At 34.2% G+C, this 26,713-nt stretch overlaps 1 protein-coding gene across 3 annotated transcripts in view; it reads left to right on the forward strand.

Annotated features, from left to right (window-relative positions):
• Positions 1-25,028, forward strand: part of TNPO1 (transportin 1) — a 93,673-nt gene extending 68,645 nt beyond the window's left edge. For all 3 annotated transcript variants that reach the window (XM_086362110.1, XM_086362111.1, XM_086362112.1), the window contains exons 12-25: positions 1,176-1,328; positions 2,109-2,334; positions 4,551-4,722; positions 5,577-5,663; positions 7,077-7,184; positions 7,317-7,475; positions 7,873-7,960; positions 10,808-10,906; positions 11,119-11,214; positions 14,014-14,089; positions 14,962-15,061; positions 17,074-17,148; positions 18,145-18,287; positions 19,371-25,028. In XM_086362110.1, coding sequence (XP_086218236.1) covers positions 1,176-1,328; positions 2,109-2,334; positions 4,551-4,722; positions 5,577-5,663; positions 7,077-7,184; positions 7,317-7,475; positions 7,873-7,960; positions 10,808-10,906; positions 11,119-11,214; positions 14,014-14,089; positions 14,962-15,061; positions 17,074-17,148; positions 18,145-18,252 — 1,547 coding nt within the window. In that variant the 3' untranslated portion in view covers positions 18,253-18,287; positions 19,371-25,028. The remainder of the gene's footprint in view (positions 1-1,175; positions 1,329-2,108; positions 2,335-4,550; positions 4,723-5,576; positions 5,664-7,076; positions 7,185-7,316; positions 7,476-7,872; positions 7,961-10,807; positions 10,907-11,118; positions 11,215-14,013; positions 14,090-14,961; positions 15,062-17,073; positions 17,149-18,144; positions 18,288-19,370) is intronic.
• Positions 25,029-26,713: the final 1,685 nt, after the last annotated feature.

The following is a 26,713-nucleotide window of genomic DNA, read 5'->3' on the forward strand; positions in this document are numbered from 1 at the left end:
GAACCAGTCTGCTACAGTTTTTCTTATACTTCATAGATAATGCATTTTTTTATAAAGTGAAGTTTGTAGCAACCCTGCATTGATCAAGTCTGTTGGTGCCATTTTTCCAGTAGCGTTTGCTTGCCTTTGTATCTCTGTCACATTTGGGTAATTCTTGGAATAAGAATTCAAACTGTTTTGTTATTATATCTGTTATGACAGTGTGTCATCTGTGATCTTTGATGTTAACTGTTATAATTGTTTTGGGGCTCCATGAACCGTGCTCATAAGACGGAGGTCTGTATGTATGTTGTATGTGTTCAGACTGCTCTATCCATAAGCGATTCCCCATCTCTCCCCTTCTCCTTGGGCCTCCCTGTTCTCTGAGACACAACACTGTTGAAATTAGACCAGTTAATAACCTTTCATGTCCTCTTGAATGTTCAAGTGAAAGGAAGAGTTGCGTATCTCTTACTTTAAATAAAAAGTTAGAAATGATTACACTTAGCAAGGAAGCAATGTTAGAACTGCAGATGATGGGTAGCATTTTTTTAGGTATAAAGTGTGTATCAGTTAAGGTTTTTTCCGACATAAATAACACTATAACTTGAGCATAATTTTATATGTACTTGGAAATGAAAAGTTTGATTTGACTCACTTCATTGCAGTGGTCTAGAATTGAACCTGCAGTATTTGAGGTATGCCTGAATCTTCTTTTTTGGAGGAGAAGCTGATTTTCCAGAAGTGAAATCAGATTGTGTGTACTTTGCTGATTCTTCTCTGCACATCATACAACTCATTCTGTATTAGTACTTAAAGATTTCATTTTGTTTCATGGCAGTGTAATATTTATATGAATGAAACTACCATACAGTTTAACTAAGATCCTTATTGATGAGTAAAGTGTTATTTCTGGCCAGTGTAACAGCTTTATTTAAAAAAAAAAAAAATTGGTAGTCATTTGCAAAATAAAATATTTTTATGATTAGTTTACTGATTCTTGGTCATAAAGTGTTTTGGTCAATAGAGTTTTTTTTTTCTTGTGATTACCTCCTATTTAATTGAATTCTTAAAAACTTTGTATAGGTAAAAATGTGTTACTTACAACAAATTTTATCTACGTATAGATAGATTTATAGTTATATAACTGAATGATAGAAGTTAATGTAATGTTTTTGAATTAAATATTTCCTTAGGAAAATGTTCTGCAGCCGCCCTAGATGTTCTTGCTAATGTATATCGTGATGAACTTTTGCCACATATTTTGCCCCTTTTGAAAGAATTACTTTTTCATCATGAATGGGTTGTTAAAGAATCAGGCATCTTGGTTTTAGGAGCAATTGCTGAAGGTAAGTCTGAGTCAAACTGAAACTGTCAAGTCCTCAGTAGGTGCTAATGTGACATGACTACTTTAATTAAGCAGAAACGAGACACATACTTTGTTTACTGACTTGTGTTCCTAGTAAGATAAGACTGTTGAGGTAGATAAGACTGTGATCCATATTAACCTTAAAAAGGATATTTGAGTCTAAGAGCCATCTTAGAATGAGTTTTCACTTTTGAGCTAGTTAATTATTACTAAACAACCATAGAGTGACTTAGAACCCCAGCCAGATATTTTGCAAGTGCTTTTGTTGTAATGAAGAGAACAGAATGAGAGGGTTCTGATCTCGGAAACATCCCTGTTGCTAGAAAAATAACTTCCATATGTAGGTGTAAGGAACGTAAGTCAAGTGTCACTGGCCCTAGAAAGAATTATTATTCTTTTCTAGCTGTAAATATCTATCTATAAGAAATTGATGCATTTTGCATAATTTCTGTAGCAGAAGTAAAATGAGCTTTCTTATCCCTACTGGGAAGATAGGGAAGCCTGGTGTGCTGCAGTCCATGGGGTCACAGAGTCAGACACGAGGGAGTGACTGAACGACAAACCCTACTAGAAGATACTTAAGAGCAGTTAGCTCTCATTTCAGTTATTTAAAAGTTTTGAAACAGATTATTAAATATACTTATTAGAATAGAAATAATTGAATATTTTTCATTGATGCATCTATCAGTTTAATATTCACCTGAAATAATTTTAACCAAATTTGAGCACTTCCTGAAGTATTTGGGGTTTTTTTCCCTAGGTTGCATGCAAGGCATGATTCCATACCTACCTGAGCTCATTCCTCACCTTATTCAGTGCCTCTCTGATAAAAAGGCTCTTGTGCGTTCCATAACGTGCTGGACTCTTAGCCGCTATGCACACTGGGTAGTCAGCCAGCCCCCAGACACGTACCTGAAGCCATTAATGACAGAACTGCTAAAACGTATCCTGGATAGCAACAAGAGAGTACAGGAAGCTGCCTGCAGGTAAGACAAGTTCATAACAAGTTGTTCATGGTGGGAGAAGGGAGTGTGAAGATTTCAGGGCGAAACTTAATTTTCAAGCCTGTGATGACATGTTGATATTAAACTATTAATGGGATTTTTTTTTTGTTATCCATATCTTCCAGCTGATGGTTTTGCAAATCCAAGTGAGACTCTTAACTAGAGATTTGTATTTGCTATTTTCTTCATTTTTTTTTTTTTTTTCTCACTGGCTATAACATTAGTGTTATCTTTCACCCTCATTCCCACAGATATTTGGAGTGGTTGTGGCAAGAGTCCTATTCTTGGAGAAATACAAAAGTTTGAGCAGGACTGACTTTTTTAGTCTACAGTCAGCTCCATAACTCCTCAGGAAGTCCTGCGGTGACGACCCATCTGCCACAGTGGTTCAACTCCAGTAACCACTCTTGTCAGTTGCATTTGGGGTTGTCTGTTCATCAGATCAGCGGTTTCATTACTATGAATATTTCAGTTTTCTGGAATAAATCTTCATGTTCTAAAAATGCTTGCCATTTATGTTTATAGTTCTTAATTTTTCAAGTAGAATTGCTTCTACTGTTCACTTTGTTAATAAGGAAGAAATAGCTGCTGAAAGAGAGGAAAGTAAGTTTAAGTGTAGTTAGACTCTACCAGATTTGAAAGAGTTCTAATTCATAATGATATGAAAGAAAGTTAAACAAGGGAGCTTTGGTGATTAATAGCACCAAATTTTTTTTCAAGGGAAGGGAGGGTACACATTATATTTGGTTTCTGGTAGATGTTTCATTCAGCAAGGTGTTTTTTTTTTTTTTTTTTTTTTACTAATTGTTAGACATATATAAAATGTTGTGCGTACAGTCTCTGCCATCTTAAAATTTATAGGCTAGTAAGGTATATAATTTGTGGAAAGTGCCATGAAAGAAATATAGTTCAGTGTTAATGAACAAGACTTTAATTAACAAATGGCTTAAGCCTGTCATTTTAGGAAATTCCTGCCTGGCTAGGACAGAATACTATAACCTTAATTTCACAAATGAAGGGCCAGATACACCTTAAAGTCAAGAAAAATTTAGGTATAAGGTGAAGTAATTGCCCGAGACCCTAGAGCTTGTTCCTTTCTTGTGTATTTGTCCTAACAGATAAGCTACAAGTAAACAAATTTCTAATAACAAATGCATTGTACATTCTTATGTATAGTGTAGGGCTTAGAGAAAAAATTTTAAACTTTACTGAGGAAAAATTGACAAACATAATTGCAATACTTAAAGTATACAACAATGATGATTTAATACAGATAACCGTGGTAGAACATTTACCAGGATTAACACAGGTAACTCTTTTTTGTGAGAATGCTGAAAATCTACTCAGCAACTTCTAAGGACTCAATACTGTATTAACTGTCATCACCATGCTGTGTATTAGATACTTTGGAATTTGTTCTTATAGTTGAAAATTTGTGGCTGCCAGCACCTCATTCCCTCTCCCTCTAAGAGAAGCATTTGAGAGACCATGATACTGCTGTGTTCTCAGACATCTCAAACACACTGTTAAAGCTGCTTCTATCTTTTTGTGGTGCTTGGTATGCAAGTGAAGGGTGAAGAGTTTTGGGGGTTTTTTTTGTTGTTGTTTTTTATTGAACGATAATTGCTTTACAAAGTTTTGTTTTCTGTCAAACCTCAACATGAATCAGCCATAGGTATACACATCCCCTCGCTTTTGAACCTCCCTCCCATCTCCTGCCCCATCCCACCTGTCTAGGTTGATGCAGAGCCCCTATTTGAATTTCCTGAACCATACAGCAAATTCCCATTGGCTATCTATGTTACATATGGTAATGTAAGTTTTAATAGTTTTAATTCTGGTGTCATTAGTCTGGAACATCAGTAAAATGTAAACTCCCTGAGAAAGGGGACATTGTTTTGTTCGTTGCTATATTCCCAGCCCTCAGACACTAAATAAGTAGTAAACACCAAATAAATTGTTGAATGAACCAGCAGTTTTCGACTTTACCATTGTTTAAGCAGATACCCATAAGTGTCAATCTCTTTGAAATAAGTGGTAAGGAATGGGAAGGAAATGATAAAAATAAGTATCTGGTGTGGTGACGTAGGGAGATGTGCGTGTAAATAAGTATTCTTTAAACTCTATACTTAATTTCTTGTCTCTGTTGTGAACTGTTTCTTTTCTACAACAGTAATCTCTCCCTTTTTAAATTATAGTGCCTTTGCTACCCTTGAAGAGGAGGCTTGTACAGAACTTGTTCCTTACCTTGCTTATATACTTGATACCTTGGTCTTTGCATTTAGTAAATACCAGCATAAGAACTTGCTCATTCTTTATGATGCCATAGGAACTTTAGCAGACTCAGTGGGACATCACTTAAACAAACCTGTAAGTATCTATGATGAACCATTATGAGAAAAATCAAATATAAAGCATAGTTATACTCAATATATATTTGAAAAATGTTTAGGGAGGTGTGAACACTTAGTGTTTTCTTCTTTAAGACTATAGGGCTGAAAAAGATTGCAAGTGTACTTTTAAATAATATTTTAAAAAAAGAAATACGTGCAGGGTGTGAAAATTAGAACAGTTTATCACATGAATATACCAACACCTTTTTGAGTGACAAAAGGAAAGGGGATAAAGGTTTTATACTCTGGATTTCAGAGTTAAGAATAGAAGAGATGAATGAATCTGTTTGTAAATGGGGTTTAATATTTGAATTTTAATATAGCTTGAAATCCCCTGCTGAAGAATAGACTTCATGTTTATGATTACACTGTTAAACATCTTAAGAAATAGTCTGTGTTTATAGGTTATGCTTAACACTTGGTGCAAGACACTTGTTTGTGGGTTTGCTTTGATGGTTGTTTTGATTTTGTTTGGTAGGGGGTTTCCTAATGTCTTAGGTTAGACTACTTGTAATGCTCCTGTTTACATGATGACTGTTTATTGATTTGATTGCAGGGATTCTTCTGTCTTAGAACACTTAAATGATTATGAATCTTTTTCTACAAATGTCTTTAATAAATTTATCTTGTCATTTATAACCTGCTGAACAGCAAGTCATATTACATGTCTCAGGTCATGGGACTAAAAAAATTCAAAGAATAAGTCTTAAAATTCTTTCTGTAAAAATTTCATACAATTACTCTAAATGGATTTTAGTTTTCATAGACTCGGTATGGACTTGTTTACATATGATAGTGGAGCTTTCTGTGTTTTTCATCATTGTAATTTAGGAATATATCCAGATGCTAATGCCTCCACTGATCCAGAAATGGAACATGTTAAAGGATGAAGATAAAGATCTCTTCCCTTTACTTGAGGTATGCTACTGACCGTGTGTATGTTTGTTAGTCACGCAGCTGCATCAGACTCTGCAACCTCATGGACTGTAGCCTGGCAGGCTCCTCTGTCCATGAAATTCCTCAGGCAAGGATATTAGAGTGGGTAGCCATTCCCTTCAGAGGTATACTAAGCTGGCAACATTTAATTAACCTGTTTTTCATCAAAAAAACACATGTTCAGACCTATGATGATTATATGTAATAAGTGTTAATTTACATTCTGAACCATTTCTGTTAAAATGCTGAATAAACACGCAACTCCATATAACTTGACCTGTATGCTCAGTCTCTTCCATCGTGTCCAACTCTGCCCCGCATGTAGGGTAGCCCACCAGGCACCTCTTACCTCTGCATGGGATTTTCCTGGCAAGAATGCTGGAGTGGGTTGCCATGTCCTCCTCCAGGGGATCTTCCCGATCCAGCCATTGAACCTTGTCTCTGCATTGCAGGGGGATTCTTCACTGCTGAGCCACCAGGGACAAACTATTGAATTTGTGTTTTCTAACCTGTTGTACTTGATAGTAAATTATCCTTGGAGATCTTTCCATATGAGAGTGTGTGTGTGTGTGTGTGTGTGTGTGTGTGTGTGTATGTCTGTTTCTACTTAACTGTATTTCTTTATGTAGATATACAGCCATGTCATAATTGATATAGCTTAAATTCTTTACTCTATTGTTTATGCATATATATACTCATATACATGTGAAGTAGCATTGACACCTTTTCTATATAGTTTGAAGTTTTGTTTTTCATGTATTTAAATACTTTTTTTAAACACCTCCCCCTGCCCCACCAAGTTTATATGCTATTCAAATAACTGAACACACACTCAAATGTGCCAACTTAAATCTGGATGAATTGATTTTGATAGAGCCAGATCAGTCATTCTAGTCTCCCCTGTTATTTCAGGGGTCACCACTTCTGCCTTGAATGGTCCCTACCCAACAAAGTAAAAACTTATGTGACAAAGAGCAATGGCTAATTCTGGGCCCAACAGAATAAGAATAATAATTATAGCTAAACATATTTACTTCCAGGCAAGGCTCAGAATGTGCCCACATTCTGAGATCTACCCACATTATTGACCAAGATGGGAAGATAAATAATTCTCATATTTGAGGAGAAGAAATAGGAATACGTAATACTGAAATTTGTTCCTGAAAGATAGTGTTCATTATAGAAACCTTAAGTTTTTTTTCTGAGGAAACCTCCCTTGACCAGCTAGTAAACTTAGCAGCAACAACCGCATCCAAAAGAGAGGTGTGAAAAGATAAACTGCTATACTACAGAAGAGTAGAAATGACCAAGATTTTTATTGAGCACTCTTTCAAGCATTTATCATAATCTTAGTTATACCTGGAGGTGTTACATGCATCTGCTTTATCCTTCTAGTGCCTGTCTTCAGTCGCCACGGCCCTGCAGTCTGGCTTTCTTCCGTACTGTGAACCTGTGTACCAGCGCTGCGTGAACCTAGTGCAGAAGACTCTTGCACAAGCCATGGTATTTAAACAAGTTTTTATATCTCTCCCTTATTGGCATCAGAAACATTTTTCTAAGGATAGGCATAATGCATAAAAACTTTTTCAGTAATTGGTTTAAAGTAAGTTTTCAAAAAATTGTGTGTAATTTCAGCTGAACAATGCTCAACCGGATCAATATGAGGCTCCAGATAAAGATTTTATGATAGTGGCCCTTGATTTACTCAGTGGCCTGGCTGAAGGACTTGGAGGCAACATTGAACAGCTGGTAGCACGAAGTAACATTCTAACACTAATGTATCAGTGCATGCAGGTGAGATTTACTAAATTAAAATGAACAGAAACTTTTTTTTTTTTTAAACTTTACATAATTGCACTAGTTTTGCCAAATATCAAAATGAATCCGCCACAGGCATACATGTGTTCCCCATCCTGAACCCTCCTCCCTCCTCCCTCCCCACACCATCCCTCTGGGTCGTCCCAGTGCACCAGCCCCAAGCATCCAGTATCGCGCATCGAACCTGGACTGGCAACTCGTTTCTTACATGATATTCTACATGTTTCAATGTCACTCTCCCAAATCTTCCCACCCTCTCCTTCTCCCACAGAGTCCATAAGACTGTTCTATACATCAGTGTCTCTTTTGCTATCTCGTACACCAGGTTATTCTCTGTGTCACATTGGGATTAATTTCTGCTTCTTTCTTTCAGGATAAAATGCCAGAGGTTCGACAGAGTTCCTTCGCCCTGCTAGGTGACCTGACAAAAGCTTGCTTTCAGCATGTTAAACCTTGTATAGGTATGAATATTTTCTATTGCTGTGATGTGGTTTTTAACATTATTTTTCATCAGCTGGTGGTTTTTATTATTAAACTGAAGTCATGTACTGGTTAAATCTACTCTGATTGAAGCAGGTGGTTTGGAAACCCCTATTCTCTTGTTTCCTTGAATTCACCATCAGTTCAGCGGCTCGTTAGGTGTTCATGTTGCTGAAGAAAAGTTGGAAAAGTATTGCTTTAGAGTAAGGGACATACCCACCTGTGAACCTTGGTCCTATATGCTAGTTCATAGATACTTCTTAAATGGCCTCTTTCTTTTTGGTAGAGGTACCCAGAAATAATAATATAATCAGGTTTTCTCATGATAAATCAGCATAAACTGTAGGAAATTTCTGTTTTCTTAAAAGTAAATGAATTTTTTTTTTCCTGTTTTAGTGGCGTAGTGTTTGCTTAGCCTTTTGTGAAGATAATAAGCAGTTGCTTGAATAATGTAACCTGAATTGCTGTCAGACCCATAAATTAAATCAAATTTTGGTTAATTTTCTTCATTTGTATACCCCATCATTTAATCTTGTTTAAAATATTCATGTTAAAATTTTTTTTCATTTGATGATATAGTGTGCTTTGGGAGGCCCCCCTCCAGTTGTTGTTTTTTTTTTTTAAGATGTAATTGGCATATATCAAGACTTGTGTGTGGATTGAGAACTTTTAAGATCTACTGTCTTAGCAACTTTCAAATAAACAATACAGTATTGTTAACTGTGAACTTCCCAGGTGGCTCAGTGGTAAAGAATTTACTTGCCAATGCAGAGGATGTAGGTAGGTAACACAGGTTCTATCCCTGGGTTGGGAAGATTCCCTGGAGAAGGAAATGGCAACCCACTCCAGTATTCTTTCCAGGAAAATCTCATAGACAGAAGAGCCTGGTGGCCATACGGTCCATGGGGTCACGAAGAGCTAGACATGACTGAGTGACTGAACACACACACACACACACTAGTAACTGTAGTCATACTATGATATACTACATCCCCCAGAACCGAACTTATTTTAGAACCAAAAGGTTGTATCTTTTGACCTTCACTCAATTGCCAGTTGTATTTTTCAGTAATGTGTTTCTCAACTTGAATAATAACATTAATTATGATGTATTAAAGTAAGGCATCAAGTTTAAGCCTATCTACTCTAAATGAAATTGTGGTGAATTATTGCTTTATGGAAAACCTTGTTCTGCAAATACTTTCCACCTGATTGAAGTTTTTGAGTTTAAATTTGTACGAAAAGATTTCTTTTTTTTTTTTTTAAAGACTTTATAGGTCAAGTACCTTCTTTAAGAGATACACAGTGTCTGGTTGTTCTCTGTTTTTAATGTTACAAACTGTGGATTATTTTCTAGGTTAGTTTTCTCAAGAGTAATTTGGAAATATCTGGAGACACTGTTACACAGGGAAGGTGTTACTGGTGTCTGGTGGGTGGGGGTGAAGGATGTTTCTAAATATCCTGTAATGTGAGACAGCCCCCTACAATAGAATAATCTGACCCAGATTATCAGTATTGCCGAGACTGAGAAATTGTGAAATCAACTGGTTTATTAGGGATTAAAAAATGATATTCTAATTCTTCATACAGTAGAGAGAATACATATGTAGAGATATTTCCCATATCAATAAATTATTGCCCATAGGTGGCTCAGATGGTAAAGAATCTTCCTGTAATGCAGGAGACCCAGATTCAGTCCTCGTGTGGGGAAGATCCTCTGGAGAAGGGAGTGGCAACCTACTACAGCATTCTTGCCTGAAGAATCCTATGAACAGAGGAGTCTTGCAGGCTATAGTCCATAGGGTCGCAAAGATTTGAACATGACTGAGTGACTGACTTTGACAAATCATATAGAAGAGGCAGGATTATTGCTTGTTTCTTTATCTTTATTTACCAGTTTTGAAAGGAACAAATTGATTTCCAGCATCTTGCACAAGTCCTGTATTATATTTCAAAAGTTTAGTTTTTGTTCATGTTAGTTATTGGAGTGTCAGTATGAACTGACACTCCATTTTTCCTTTTAAATGGAAGATGATATTCAGAGACCACAATCTGACATTAGAGTAAACATTACTATAAAAACCAAAATCATTGATTTAAAAAATTCTTTGTGTGTGAAAAACCAGCTTTGAAGAAGTTCCTATTGTATCATATTTTCACTTTTAAAGTGAGATATTTAAAATAAAATTTTTTGTCTGATGCCAAGAGAAATTACTCTGACCAACTCTTTTTAATGATACTTAAAATGAAACCAAACTGGGGCTGCTGCTGCCAAGTCGCTTCAGTCGTGTCCAACTCTGTGCGACCCCATAGGCCGCTGCCCACCAGGCTCCTCTGTCCCTGGGATTCTCCAGGCAAGAACACTGGAGTGGGTTGCCATTTCCTTCTCCAATGCATGAAAGTGAAAAGTGAAAGTGAAGTCACTCAGTCGTGTCCGACTCCTCGAGACCCCATGGACTACAGCTCACCGGGCCCCTCCATCCATGGGATTTTCCAGGCAAGAGTACTGGAGTGGGTTGCCATTGCCTTCTCCCACAGCCAGACTGCCTGGGGTCAAATCCTAGCTTTGCTGCTTATTATAGGTGGTGCAGTTGGTAAAGAATCTGCCTGTAATGCAAAAAGTACTGGAGTGGGGTGCCATTGCCTTCTCCGAAACTGGGGCTACTTCACATGAAAGTTCAGTGGCCAGATATTTCCTCCTTCGTTTTCTTAAGATAATTATTACCAACACTTTGTTTTTTTAAAGGTTATATTTTGCCTAGGTTTCAGTTTCCATCTGGTAGATGTCCTTTAAAGCACAAAACAAAAGCTTTTTTTTTTTTTCCTAGCTGATTTCATGCCAATATTGGGAACCAACCTCAATCCAGAATTCATTTCAGTCTGCAATAATGCCACATGGGCAATTGGAGAGATCTCCATTCAAATGGGTAAGATTCCCACCCTGCCCACCCCACCCCCACCTCCCATTTACAAACATAAAAATTTTTAGATAACTTAATATTTTTGTAATTGCCTTTTTCTAATGAGCTTTACCTATGTAAATATATAACATATCACAGTAAAGGGGGCAACTATTTTCCATTGATATTTTAACAATGAAACGTTTCTTTTTTTGTTTTCTCTCTCGGGGATGATCTAGGTATAGAGATGCAGCCTTACATTCCTATGGTGTTGCACCAGCTTGTAGAAATCATTAACAGACCCAACACACCAAAGACGTTGTTAGAGAATACAGGTACCATACGACTGAACTGTTAACGGTGGAGAGAAAACGATCTGCCTTGTCATTTTAAGTTGAGATGCGTAGAGAAACCAAAGCAAAGCTAGCTTTAGAAACCCAGCTTATTAATTAACGGGTGTTTGGGATTCTCAGTCATGAAATGAACTGTTTGAGCTTCATTCCATAGCCAGTTTCCAGAAACTTTCCAAAAAACACTTTTTTCCTCTGCTACAGTGTTTTAATACTCCCTAAAATGGACCCCAGCTCAGATAACTATATGAATTTTTCATTAATTCAGAGTAACTGCTAGCTGGGGAGAATTTTTTTTTAATATGTAAAAATGTAGCCCAAAATAGATTGTATTGTGGTAGTTAGTCTTAATAATGGCATATGTATTTTGTATTTTGTTGTATACTTTTCTTCAAATTGGGAACTTGAGCAGTATCTTGTGTGATTTTTATTCAGAAGGCTTGTTTCTCTTTTGCATTTATAGAGAGCATGTTTATATTAAAGAGTACCTTCCATACTATAGAACACATTGCAGGGTGATTTCTTCTTGCTCTGCCTTTTTGCTAATGATTTTTTAAAGTGTGAATTTTGTTTTCAATCAGGCATGTCTTTTTCTTTATATACTAAGACAGTTCCAGCAGTATAGTCATAGTCAATGAATACCTTACCAAAATACTGGACAAAGATTTAAATAAGTTTTTCTAAATAAATTTATCTTCAAAGGTATTTTAATTTTATGGTTTTTAATTGTAGAAAGTTTATTATATCCTAATGTGATTATTGGTATGGAAGGAAGTCTTTTAATTATGAAACAGTTATATGACTGTTTGGCTGTATGGGTACTGTTTGTATCTTAAAGTGAATTAGATTTTCCTGCTAAAAAGCTCAAAAACTTATGTGTAGGATGGTTATGAAATCTTGTCAGGTGTTTATCTCTTTAGAATGCAGTACCTATACATGACATTCAGATTTGAAACACTTGCCATTATAAAATTACTGTTGAACATTAAAAAACTTATTTATTTTTAAATGTGAATGCATAACTGCAAATAAATGTTGAGTGTAATGTATATTAAAGTTTCTTGTGGGATATCAGCTGGTGAATTTGCTATATAGTTCCTTGAACAAATTGGCTTTATTTATAAGATTATATTCTAAGTATGAATCTACCCTAAGTAAATAAAGAGGTAGTTGATAATGCCTTTCAAGTTGATGGATTGAATTTGTACCATTAAGAAATACACTTGGGATTCACTGGATTATTCGTATCACAAGTGACTGCAGAAAATGTTTCTCTTATTCCTTACCCAAAGGAGGAGAGATTAATTATTAAAATTGTCTGTGGGTAATATCTGTAGATTTTAGCAACTTAATTATTAATACCATTGTCTTAATATTTCATAAAGTCAATTCCTTAGTGTTGCAGTTACTTGCTTTTTTTCTAATTAGTATATCCTACACTGAACTTTCTCAATGGACCATCATCTGCTTTATCGCATGTTTCATTGGATTGTTCATACTTGCCTGTTTAATGAGAATGTTGCATAGTTTGTGTCTTTTGAACATAGGTTTTCTTTCTCTTGCTTCATATGAATCTGCTGGATTTTAGTATTATCTGTGTAGTTTGCTTCAAGTAATCCTTAAACATTTTTCTTTACCCCCCTCCCCACCCTTTTTTTATGAAAGGTTAACCTGTAAGTTTTTGAGAGAACACCATTAAAGCACCTCATGGTTTGTTTTCTGTTTGTATTTTTTTTCCCATTGTGTATAAATGTATTTATATGTATGTACCTTTGAACTGCACAATGCAGTTCTGAGTTGCACTTGTTTTAGCTCTTTGTAAGTTCAAGAACTTAACTGAATTTTGATGGTGAATTTATATTTGATTGAGTCCCACTTCAGATTTTTTAAAATAAAATATTAGCATGTAATCATGTTTTATTATCTATCATTTTGTGCTGTGCATTTCATATCAAGGACAGAATATTTGTTCCTTTGGTCCGCATATCACATGCCATTACAGTGGACTAAATTTTCCTTTTGTCAAATAGGACTTGAAATTAGAATTGTTACCATTAGAATTGTTTTTTTTGGAATGGGATTTTGACATAGCACAGCAATTCTCCAATCCATTTATTCAGTATGTACCATAACACCTAAAATTTGATCATTGATTTTGATGTCAGGCAAGAAATGGTCCACTGGCTTATTTTGGAAATGTTGGCAAACAAACCAAAAATATACCAAAATTTTGATTAAATTCCTAGATAATTGCAAAGAATAAAAATCACTTTTAAAAAGCATTATGAAGAAGTGAGAAAGATTTTAACTTCTGAGAAGTATGTTTGAACAGACATTCAGAAATGTAATCATTTACGTTTATTATTTCTTGGGAGGGGGGCTAGATTTCATTATTAAACTCTGGAATTTTAACTGACTGTGAAGGAAGAATCTATAGCTATTTAATCCGCTCATCGTTTTTATTAACAGAATATCTTTTAACACTTGATTGAGCGAGAAAAGCAGTTCATCCTGGTTTTTGGTGTTCTCTCAATCTTTAAAGTTTTTTTAATTCCTTTTGTTTTTCTTTTTCCAAGAGTATGCCATATATGTTGCTGCCCCTTATTATAGGGGGTGGTAATAAACAGCACTGGTGAAATCTTATGTTTATTATCATACACAAATTCTGTTGGTTTCTGTTTCTGAGTTATTTGTTGTTTTTTCTTTATTTTTTCTCCTTCCCCCTCATTTGCTCATGTCTTGGTTGGCGTTTGGTGGTGTATAACCGTGATTGCGTTACCTTAGCAATAACAATTGGTCGTCTTGGTTACGTTTGTCCTCAAGAGGTGGCCCCCATGCTACAGCAGTTTATAAGACCCTGGTGTGTATTATTCAATCTTTTTTTTTTAATTCATTTTTCTTCACTCTTTCTTTCTCTTTCTATCTCACTTTTAGATATATTTTCAGTTGGTTACAAAAATCACAATCCTTAATCATTGCCAACCATGTGACTAATCTTGTCCTATCGGGTTTGTGAGGTTTTCAGTAGCATCGTCATGTATATTTATTTTATGTTGTGGCTAACGACTAATTGATGCATGGGATAAGATTGTCACATGCTTGCTGTGTTAAAAAGCTTGATTATACATAAAAAGCATTTAAATATCCACCAGTAAAATAAAGATGCATGCAAATTCTATAAATTTTAGGTTTCTGCATTATGTTTCCTTTTTAGAATTAATTTGAAAATTTGGATTGCATTAAGAAATACATGTTTAAATTTGTTATGTATAAAAATCTTATTTGCTTGTTAATGTAAAAATTAAACATCTACACCATAAGTTGTATAGTAATAGTTTCTATTGTGGCAGTATATCCTATGTTCTGCTTCTTTCAATTGACAGTCTTTCAAGTCATTTTTAGTAGTGTTTAATGGAATACAAGTCATAATACAGTTTTAAAAATTGATAATTTACTCTTGGCTCAAGCTAATTAATAGTGTAAATGGGAGATTAAAATCAGTTGTTATTAGATGCAATCTGTTGGTAAGAATTGTGAATTTGAAGGTTTTCACTGTATTGAGACTAGATGGGCCTAACATAATATAGTATGAGAAGCTTAAGCTTTATGAAAATTCTTTGAATATAAACATTATCTCTACTCTGGTGCTTATTCCATTAAATACTGTCCATTAGAATTGTAGTTGAACTTACTTTTTACTTAAATGCTAAACTCAATTCTATAATTTAATAGGTGCACCTCTCTGAGAAACATAAGGGACAATGAGGAAAAGGATTCAGCATTTCGTGGGATTTGTACCATGATCAGTGTGAATCCCAGTGGAGTAATCCAAGTAAGATGTTCATAAGGTTTTAATTTTTAATGTTCTGAATTATTAAACTTTAAAGGAGGGGAGGTATTTTTAAACTATAATTATGAAAATAATTTTTACCTATTTTATATTTATGAAAATAATTTTATCTAAAAATTATCTATTTTTACTGAAGATACTGAAACGTGTTTTCAATGTATATTTCTTAATACCTTGAAATGATAATATCTATTTTTATTTTTTAAATCTTTTTTTCTGTTGTGGCTTATAATAATAACAGATTGGAAGAATAAAAGTTATATTCTTGACTTGAATTAAGCCAAAGTTTCTTTCATCCTTTGAGATCTCATTTATTTGTAAATGCTTCCTAAAACAGTGAATGTAAATTTCCTGAGTTTGAGGCTCTCTGTACTTAAGAGAATGATTAAATAGGATACTCTTTCTCTTATTTAGTGAATAAAAGAGTACTGAGTCAACCATTATAACTGCTTTAACTTTGATTTATTATCCTTATTTTGTTTCCTATACTAGTTCAGATTGTATTTAGACATCTTTAGCATTTAAAGAATTATTTGGCAAGAGTACCAAACGTGAATCTGATCAAACGTCTGGATCCAACTTACACGTAAAATGTAAAGGAACATGTTGCTTGACACCAGATGTGTGAAATCAACGAAATACAGGCTGAGGGCTTTAGGTTAAATGCCCCACATTCCTCAACAGATAGAAATTGTAAGGAAAAGAAAGTGTATCAAGAAAACCTTTCACTTTTGAGAGATTGGTGCTTTGAACATTTTTTAATTGATGTGTAGAAAATAGGCACTGAACCATGTATACAAAATAGAACTGGAAAATAAAATCTTTCAATTTCACTAGCGGCAAAATAACCTTCTGGCATTGAGTTTCTTGGTTTTTTCCCAAAGCTTAGGAACTTTCTGTCACTTTAAATATGTTTTAGAGGTATCTGATAGGTAGTATATACCATATCAAGAAGGAGCATTTTCCTATAGGGATTTTTTGTTGTTGTTTTGCTTTTTGAATTAATGTTTAAGAACACGAAAGTAACACATGTGTAGTCATGAAATCACTACCAATTACAAATTTTGCATGATTATATAATTTAAATTTTTAACATCAGCTTTCAATATTGGGAAGACATAGGAATCATAATTTGAATAAACCATAGATTTTAGGCACATGCATTTTATTTGCCTAAATATGTGTTTTATGTATATATTTTGATATTAGTGAATTTTGGAGTTAATGAGGTTCTCTGAATTTAATAGTAAAATTTAAAGTAGTCTATATCTCACACCATCAGCAATATTTTGTATGTTGAACTGTTTCAGTAAGATAGTTGAAAATGGAAAATACTTAAGTGAAGTATTTCAAGTATATACCTATTATCTTGTTCTTTTAGTCAGAATAACCTGATTGTCTTTTAAATAACAGTCTAAGCATTGGGAGTTTTTTTGTTTGTCTGAGTTGAGTTGGATTAGTTGCTATTGGTAACTGCATAATTTTTGTTCTAACTTAATGGTCATTTCATTTACATTTCTGTCTGAAGATGGATCTTGAAACTTAGGCCTATTAATTTTCATATACTTTAAATAAAATTTATTTGATGTATATTTAACTAGCTTAAAATTCTCAGTGATTCAGAACTGTAAAATTACTGAATTTATAGAATTCTTTAATTCTATAAATGAAGGTTTTTTTGAACTGGTGCTTATTTGATGCTTTCAGTCTTTGCTGATGCTATACATTTACTAGACTGGGGTTTTGTTCTGTAATGTAAAATGAAATACAAGAAGGCACTAAATTCTAATATAAACTGTATGAGTTAGATATTCCTTGATAAGGTGGAGTCTTAAGGACAACCATTAAGAAATCACTTACAATTCCTTATCATAGTTGTTAATTTTTTTTTTTACCTAGGATTCTCTTGGTATATATTCTGAGGTTTACATATGTCTTTTGTAGTGCTTGACAAATATAGTATCAATATAAGATGTATTTCTTGCTTATTACAGGATTTTATATTTTTTTGTGATGCTGTTGCATCATGGATTAATCCAAAAGATGATCTGAGAGACATGTTCTGTAAGGTAACTAAAAAGTCTTTATGATGAATATCTTGTAACTCTTGCAGTCCTAGTTGGGAAATAAATTATGTTTTTATTTCATATGAGACTTAGACTCTTTGAGTCAGTTTTGGTAGACTATGTAAACTTTGTTTTGGTAAAGAAGTTGACTTTCTTTTCTTGATATACAGTCGTGACTTTGTTTCAATAGAGTACATACTTTTAAAATGTTTTCTCAAGCAGTACCACTGATTTGTGTAGACCCATTATCCCAGCTATACTAAATAAGTAGTTTGTTAGTTGCCCAGTTGTGTCCGACCCTTTGCAACCTGTCCCCTTGCCAGGCTCCTCTGTCCATGGAATTCTTCAGGAATACTGGAGTGGGTTGCCATTCTCTTCTCCAGGGGATCTTCCCGACCCAGGGATCAAACCTCGGTCTCTTGCATTGCAGGCGCATTCTTTAGCATCTGAGCCACCAGGGAGGCCCATGCAAAATAGGATGTATTTTCAAAAATGACTGACTAAGACTGGAGTATAATATGATCTGCTGAACAAAGTCAGTCTTAGTAGTCAAAGCAAGGATTAAACCTGTCTGTTTCAGTAATGCCCCCTTGGATTAATTCTAGTCACCCCTCAATAGTGAACTATATAGTTGCAACAATGAACCCAAAGCTTTGTATATTTTCAATTTGAAAATATGGCATAAAAATTTTAATTTCCCTTGGGTGGATTCTATACCTTTATGCTTGCTTTTCATTACTATTTTGGCAGAGTTGCTTAGAGTACTTCTTTTACTAGGACTCTTAACTGAATTCTAACCTCAAAGCAAAGTGTGCAGTATATCTATCCTATGAGGTGCTTTTGGGCAAGACATGGAATGATACAGATTTCAACAAAGTTTGAGAATACTTTAAAATGAGTAAAATTTTAGAATAATCAATAGTGTTTGATTTCAGAAGCTATGCAGATACGAGTTCCTCTTTTGTTACTGATTATTTAATGATTATTTACTTTTTGCAGATCCTTCATGGATTTAAAAATCAAGTTGGAGATGAAAATTGGAGGCGTTTCTCTGACCAGTTTCCGCTTCCCTTAAAAGAGCGTCTTGCAGCTTTTTATGGTGTTTAATCTCATATACTTAAGCTGCAGTCCCAAAATTAGGGGTAAGTTGTAAGAAATTTGGAATTTTTCAGGATGGAAAAACTTAAGTTAGGACTTCAATCTAGAACTACTGTGAATAGAATAAAAGCTGTTTGTTTTCCACAGAGGTTGAGTAGAAGAGTCTTACATTTGACTTAAAATTGACTTATGTGAAGTCTACAGATTTATTTATTTATGAACCAGCAAAGCAAGATAAAATGCATGGTTCCACTTTGAATCCTCTTGGAAGGAAATCCAAGTTGGTACGCTAGTTAAATTTCAACCTGTTCTTTTCTTAATTTTTTAAAATATAGTCTTTTATATATTAAGAGCTTTCTGTGTTGTGAACTTTAGGGAAAACCCAAGTAGAACTAGAACTCAATGTAGTCTCAGTAAAAATAATTATTCAATATTTATTCTTAATATTTTATTGAGTCCCTACCTTGTGCCCAGCACTGTTGTTTTTTGTTTGTTTGTTTGTTTGTTTGTTGAAAGATTAGTTTTTGATTTAGGGTGGTAAAGAGGTAAGTCTACCTGGACTCTTGTTCTTTCAGTTTTTCTGACATAAGTCAAACTAACAATTTTAATTTTAAATACCAGAATTTTAAATTTTAAATTTAAAATACCAGAATTTTAAAATTCTGGTATTTTAGCCTTTGTTCCCTCATTAAGTTATTTTAAGGATTAAATACTGTGCTATATGTGGTGCCAGGAGTTAGTATATTGCCTGACACACTAAGTTGGCTCTTTTATAAATATTAGAAATATGGGTGATAATGTTTTAATTCAAGAAAAAACAGCTGCCATTGAGATCCATTGTACAAATAGGGATAAAGAATTAGACTCATGTCATCCTACAAGCCATATTTCATCTGTTTAAAGTGCTGCACACGTCTCTTTGCCTGACATCACTTTCTGTATCTGATGCAAGAGACAGCTGAGAGCCGTAGGAGAAGGAGGCAACATGGCTTCACTGACCAGCGTGATCTTGGGCAGTTGTCCAGTTTTTCATGTGATTGTATTGTTACTTGATTAATTTTATGTTCCACTGGGCTTACAAAAGAAACAATTTTGTTGAAGTATAAAATTGTTTTGTTTTCTTACAGGTCCTTCAGTCTTGGAGACTATGAGGGAGCCTCTGCACCCAGGGAAAATGTTACCCTTTACAGGGGGGAAGGGTAAACCAGTAGGGAATACAGTACAATCCCAACCCTACTGGGAGGGGCGGGAGGGAGGTGTTGCCGTCACTGTATTAAGTCGATGTTGGGAAACGTTTTAACATCTGGAGCCTTTGTGGGTGGAAATCTATCTCCAATTACAACTCTGCACTGGATGTGAAGAAGCAAAAAAAAAAAAAAAAACCTATCTACTCACAAAACAGTACATTCTGGAATATTATGGGGAATTGTACCAAAACAAGAACCATATAAATGATGCATAGGGATAAGAAAGAAGAAAAATTCTATAGCGCACAATAAAGGAAACCTAAGAATGGGGATTAGAAACAGTAAAGGGTTTTGGTTTTGGTTTTGTTTTTTTAATTTAAAAGGTTTTATAAAATTTCCCACATGATGGGGCCTTGTTTTTTGCATGCTGATAAAGAACTACACAAATGAAAGCTAATAGAGTTAAAATCAGCTTGCCTACCCATAGTAGAAGCAGGTTCTTGGAAGTTACAGTTTAAGGTACCCCAAAAAGTTGGAAATAAAACAAAACAAATTTAAACAATGAAGCACCCTGTGAAATGCCAAATGAGTCACTCCTTTTACCTTTGTGGGGTGGGCAGGGAGGGAGGAATAAATGGGGCTGGACATATCGAACTAAAGATTGACATCTTGATTTTTCATTAAGACATTAACGTAGTGGATATAATTTGATGGTTGTACATCATTAGATTTAATTTCTAGGCCAAGATATTGTTCTTTTTAAAGTGCAGTTTAAGGTTCAGGCATGCGTTCTGGCTCATAGTGATTGAAAGTACTTTAAATTAGTGGGAAAGTAGCATGCTTGCATCACATAGAGTGAGATTGGTATTCAGTTACCTCTGTTGCGCCAGTTTGTGTTGCAGTTTACCGATTCAATATAGCCCTGCATTTAAAATTCCTTTTTAAGATTTGTGAATTTTATTTTTATTAAGAATATAGATATAAAGTACTGTAGTTTACAGCTAGGCCTTGAAATAATCTTCTTAGGATCTGTTAGGAATAAGATTGGTATTGTATCGCGTGTAACCTGCACAATGTGGAAAGCTGATATACCTGTGCAAAATCTTTGCCTCTGTGCTGTCAGTGTGGTGTGCTTTCTGCATGGTTATATACTACTAGTGATTTTATCAAAACTTCTCTAAAACTTAAATTACATGGTAAAAGATCTGTAAGAGGCTGCATAAATGTTAGTTGGCACATAAAGACAATTGTAGAAGTTGAAGACATGATTGCTATATTTCAATGTTTATTCCCACTCAACATATTGCCTTCTAAGCTTTCTTTTTTTGTTCAAAGCATGATCTTAAAGATATGTTTAAGTTAATGGGTGTAATGCAGGGTTCCTACACTGTATTGGCGCATGTTGGTGGCCCTCAGTGCCCTAGACACATGCACACGGGGTGCAAGTAAAAAGCTACAGAGTGAAAGTGGGTTTGGATCCTCTTCATTTCATTTGTTTAGCTTTTCTGTTGTTTTTCTCTACTTACATGTATTCCTGTGAATAAATCCTTGTTAAGTTAACCCTTTACTTTTCCTTCCATGTGTATTTTCTTATATACTGTGAATGTGAAAACCTAACTGGTACACTTGATCTTGTGTCCATATGGAAGTGCAAGTCTTTATTAATTTGGATTGCCTGAACAGTGTATCCCATGATGATGAAGGAAAATGGAGAGATTTTTCTTTTTAACTCTGCTGGTCAGAGATGAAGCCACACCTTTCCATTTTTCAATGCTGCATATTTAATCTGCAACAGAAATGTTAAGCCATAACAGCCTTTTTATATTTTAGTTTGTCACCTTTGCATTGCAGAATAAATACTGAATAACCATTTTTGTAAGCAGTTGCTCCTCTTTGCATGGTTCTATTCCTCTAGAGGTGTTGAATGATACAGCCATTGCACTGAAGTTTGAGCTGTATGCGTGTGAATTTATAAATACTGTTTCAAAAAAATTCAAATGCATGGTAGCATGCAGAAAGGGTTTTGTTGTGTGTGTGTATGTATGTATTTTTTTTAACATGTTCTTTCACCTTCCTTTCTCTACTTTGGCTTTGCAAATTTCAGTCTGTAGAGCCTGAAATTAAATCATATTTTTAGTGTCCAGTTGTTTTTAATCGTAAGTTGGATCCAAAGGGTATGTAGCATTTTGCTTTCTAGTACCATTGCCTCATTGGGAGCTCAAAATGTGCTTCCTAGTTAGTGTTTAAAAAGCTGATTAGGGTAGCTGTTTTATCCTCAACTTCTAGTGATCTGTAGTTCTCCAAAACTTTTTAATATGGGAGATATTTTAATATTCTGGAATAAATAGTAAAGATTTTAAATTGAGAGAAAAGACAAAATTCTCAAGAACTCTTTTAAAACATACAGTCTTCAATAAAGTTATCTGGATCTGTGATAATTCTGTATTGACTGAAAAGCATTACTGTTAACCTAATTGAGTAGAAAAATTAATTTCTAATTATATATGTAACAAGTCGTGCCCCTTTTTTGTAGTCTGTGTGTTTTTAAATTAAAAGGAAATTTAATTTAAAAATACAACATATAAATAAATAGACTGCAACCTGAGATGGGGTTGGGTTTTGGGGTTTTCCCCCCCCCTTGAGGTTATAGTTTCTTCCTAATTGTATTTCACATACATAGTATAACATAGGAATTTGCAGAAGCCATTTAAGTTTAAGTTATCTTTTGAGGTAAGCTCTGATTTAGCATTTATTCTGATAAAACTTAATACATCATGGGATATATATATATATATATAAAGCAACTTAATTCTTGTGGTGTAGTCTTAATAGTTTTGAATGTTGACTGAATGTCTATGAAATTGTGAGTTTGTCTTTGTTACATTCCAGTGTTTCTGCCTCTTGGCATGCTTAAAGCACGGCTTACTTCATCTGCTCCTTACACACTAAAGTGCTGTTAGTGTGCTCAACTACAGAAATAGCCGCTGCTAAGTGATGTAGATTTTCTACTTGAATATTTTTATGTTGTAGGAACCTCAGGAGGTCAGTGTTTACTGTTTTATATGCCTTCTTTTTCCTGTTTGAGCTTCTCTCTTTGAAGGATTCTAACAGAACAAAAGCTGCTGATCAACCTAAGTTGGAAACAGAAAGTGTATTTAATATAGTTTAAATGCATGTTTGCCAGTTCCATGTTACAGTCCATTAGTAAGTGAACTTAGTGCCACAGATATTCATTTATTCAGGAAAGAACTTTGCTTTTTGTATTGTCTAATCTCTTTAATAACTTCATACTGTGTAAAAAAAAAAATCACACTTTTTTATATTTTTTGGTTGGTTATTTTCCAAATAATCAACATGTAAATAATCTTAAAGAGCCAGTTCTGATGCTTTACATTATTGCTACTTGATTTTGTGACGCAAGTTAGATTTCAGAAGAATAGATTTTAAAACACTTAACCAAGCCATTACATCTTAAAAACAAAATAAGTAGCATACATTTTGTAATTAACATATTGATAAACACTGTGATTTTTTTTGTTAAGACTTTTTCATTGATCTGAATTGCTTAAATTGCATATATTGTAAAATAGGATCAGATGTATATTTTAAAATAATCTCAACTGACTTTCCTCTATTGAAATGCTTTGTCTACTCAGTTATAAAATATTCAGATACAAGTTTTATCTCAGGTGAATACTCTTGTATCCTTCTTTCTTTGGTGACATATGCTTATAAAGGGTCATCATACTTAACATTCTTTGGTTTTGTTTTTTTAGTGTATTTCATGAAGAATCTTTCCATTTAGTCTGATTTTGTAATTCTTAGTCTAGCAGACCATGGCGGTATAAGTCCTTACTGGCTAGCCCTTTGGCATGCAGGCTTATCTTGAAAGGGAATTCAGTCTGGTTCTCCTTTTCTCCAAACTCTTTTTAAGATAGTAGAGTGGAAAATTTTCTGTCGTGTATTAAATTACCCTGCATATAGCTGAAATGCCAGAACTAAACTAATTATGTCTTAAATCTTTTAGTCTAAATTTAACTTAAATCCTTTGCCATAAAGAAAAAAGTAGGTTTGTTTGCTCCATATAGTTCATCTATATTATTCATATTGAATGTATTAACAGATAACGGTGCAAAAACATTCTTCCCAAGAGAAGAGTGTATCATGCATAACTGCAATTTAAATCCTTTCTTTAGTAGCCCTTTAAACTACACACAGCTTCGCTTATTGAATTATTTTTGCAGATAATACAAGGGGGAAAACACTTAACTGTCACTACTAGTACTGTTACTGCAATGTAGGCATTGAAATCTTGATGCAAACTATGGTCTTCAGGTTAAGGGCCTAAAATAATCTAGAATAAAAGTCAGATCAATAAAGAACTGTTTAACAATATTATCTAGTAATACCATGCAAATGCATTATATTAGTACTTAGTCATACTGTATTAGAGATGTTTCTAATGTCTCTTAAAAATTGTTTTATTTAAAATTTTCTCACTTGTACACTTTGCAGGTGACTTGTGACTAATTTTTTCAGTCTTACATAGATCTTCCCCCATTAGTATTATATATGAGGGATTCTTTATCTTTATGCCTAATTATTATGCTTATCAATTTTAAGATACACATGTTTATTGTGATTTGTATCCCAGAATGTATTGTTTTTATTTTTTTTAATGTGTGCATGATTTTGAGGGAAGTTAAAGTGGTGATTGTTTTTTTCACCTCTTGTACATTTTAAAATCAAACCAAATCTATTTGCCAAGCATTATATCACTAACTAAGAAGATAGGATTTTTCCCTTTTATTACTATTTTTGTTCATCTACCATAGAATCCCCTTAAAGATGGCTTGGTATTTTTCACAATTAGCTATTTTGCAAGTCCAGTTATCTTCTAAAAGCTTACTATAATATGGTTAGCCTATAAGGCAGTGTTGATTTCCTTCCCAATACCAGCCTCATAAAGGGGTCCTGCTGTTCTTTCCCCATATTGCCTCATTGTTCCTCTGTGGATATATAACCAAATTAAGATTGGATGAGTTTTATGGAGATAATAATAAGACAATACGGTATAAGTAATTTTGCTTAATAGATTATCATCTGTGAGAAGATGTTTAAACGTGGTTAATGACTTCATATTATAAAAGTTTTACACTTAATATTCATGTTAATATTGGGTGCAATAATTTAGTAGTTATAGCTTTAGTTATAAATAACTGGATCTTTCTGCTGACAACTTAGGTTGTATGAGTTACGCTTAAAAGCTTTAAATCTGATGTTTCTTGTACCTGCCACACTATGTTAGAATGTGTCCTTCAAACATATCCTCCTGCAACTTCTCAAACTGTACTAAATTGATATTTCTTGAAGTCAAACTCTGTGCTAACAGATCTTCATTTTAAATAGAATACGGTTTTAATTTTTGATAAGCTGCTGAATTTTAAAGAGAGTTTTTTGGGGCCACCAAATATTTTGGATCATGCAGAGAATATATATTGTACTGTAGTAATTTTGTATTTACATTTGTATGATGTGACATAATAGATGTGAATGTTAATCACTGCTTGACTATGTTAATAAAGTTGTTTAACTATAGATGTTTCACTCTGATTTTTAATGACAGGAAACAAGCTTTCTTCCCCCACTCCTCCCCCCATTTTGGGTCCAGATAGGTCTTGTGTTCCTTGTTTTTTGTTTTGAGGGGCCTGTTTTTTAGCTTACACTTCAGTACACTCTTGTTTGACACCATGTATTTTTTAAAATTGAGTATTAGTTGTATAGTGTAGTTAAAAAAAAAAAACCTATTTTCCCTACATTTAACTTCTGTTATTGATGTATTTCTACAGAGTTGATTCTAGGTTCAGCTTCCAGTGGGGGAGGAAGAAAAGATGATGCTCTGCAAAAAAAAGAAATTAAACTAAGTGAAGTCGTGAATAAAACATTGAAAAGGATAGATTGCATGAATGTGTGTGAATGTGTGGCCTATTTAGGCTTTCTGGTCATCCTCCAGAAAAGATAAAAGACTTGTAATTTTGGAAATTAATATTTACAAAAGCAGTAGTTTCCTCTTAAGGTTGTGACTTGTTATTACAGTTGCATGTTATTAATTTAAAATATAATTATTTAAAAGGAAATGTGTACATAACTGTCAAGTGGGTTTTTTTTTTTTTTTTAGAGCAAGCAAAGTGCCTGAGGTTAGATTAGTGCAACCTAGAAAATTTAAGAGAGATGGGACTCCCAAGTCCCATTTTTTTCTTTTTTTTCCCTTTTGTTACCTGTGCATGGAAACATTGAGATACCTTACTTGTGTTGGAGAAGAGTGGGAGGGAATGACATCTGGCTATCACGCTGTTCTAAAACATCAAGAAAGATTCCAGGACTTAGGTTGTGGAAGAAGATAAAACCAGCCTCATCCTTAAGTTTTTCATCATTCTGATTTGCTGCTAAGGTCTTAAAATGTGCCTGAATCTAAAAATCTTTTGTAAATCTTTAACATTGTAATGAAACTAAAGTACAACATTTAAGATGTTTTCACTTTATACTTACTGTTACAGATGGGTGTTTGTTACCTTTCAATGAGTTATCACCCTAACTCTGGTTATTTGCATTACATGTGGTTCTTGAGGAATGATTCGAAAAGTAGCAGGTGGCCCTCACAGCTCTGAGGTTGGACTCCCTTACTGCTCTGGTGAACGCGGAAGCTGCCATCTTGTCCTTAACCTCAGAGTCTTGTGCTCACCTGATGTAAAAGAACCTGCTGAATCATCCTCGTAGATCTCCAGTGTTCAACACAATTTACAAATCACAGTTTAGAAATTCAACCCAATTTCTAAATCATTGGGAAAAGTAATCCCAGAAAATTGTTATACTAAGAACCTTTGAGATTTTGTGTCAGTTATTAGTGTAATTCATTTCTATGCATATTACAGCCATTTTGTTCTGACAATTGAAATTTTATACTAAGTATTCCTTTTCAAGTTTATGTGACCTTTTGATGAACTTCATTAAACAGTTTTAAGAAAAACAACTGAACAGTTTTAAATGAATTTCATACAACTGCCCCCCAATGATAACAATGACTTGATCTTTCTGTGCACATATGAATAATAAAACTTGCCTGTTAATATGCATGATAGCTATATCATCTTCTATAAATAATTTACACAACCTTCTTATTGTTGGACATTTCAGAAGTTATTTCTCATTTTTCACTCCTGGAGATAGATGAATGCCCCTATACTTAAATGCCTACATCTGCAGCAATTTTTCTGGAATTACAT

This window comes from Bos grunniens, chromosome 20 (assembly GCF_055505025.1).
Source record: "Bos grunniens cultivar Pamir isolate PY7600 chromosome 20, Bosgru_T2T1.0, whole genome shotgun sequence".
NCBI lineage: Eukaryota > Metazoa > Chordata > Mammalia > Artiodactyla > Bovidae > Bos > Bos grunniens.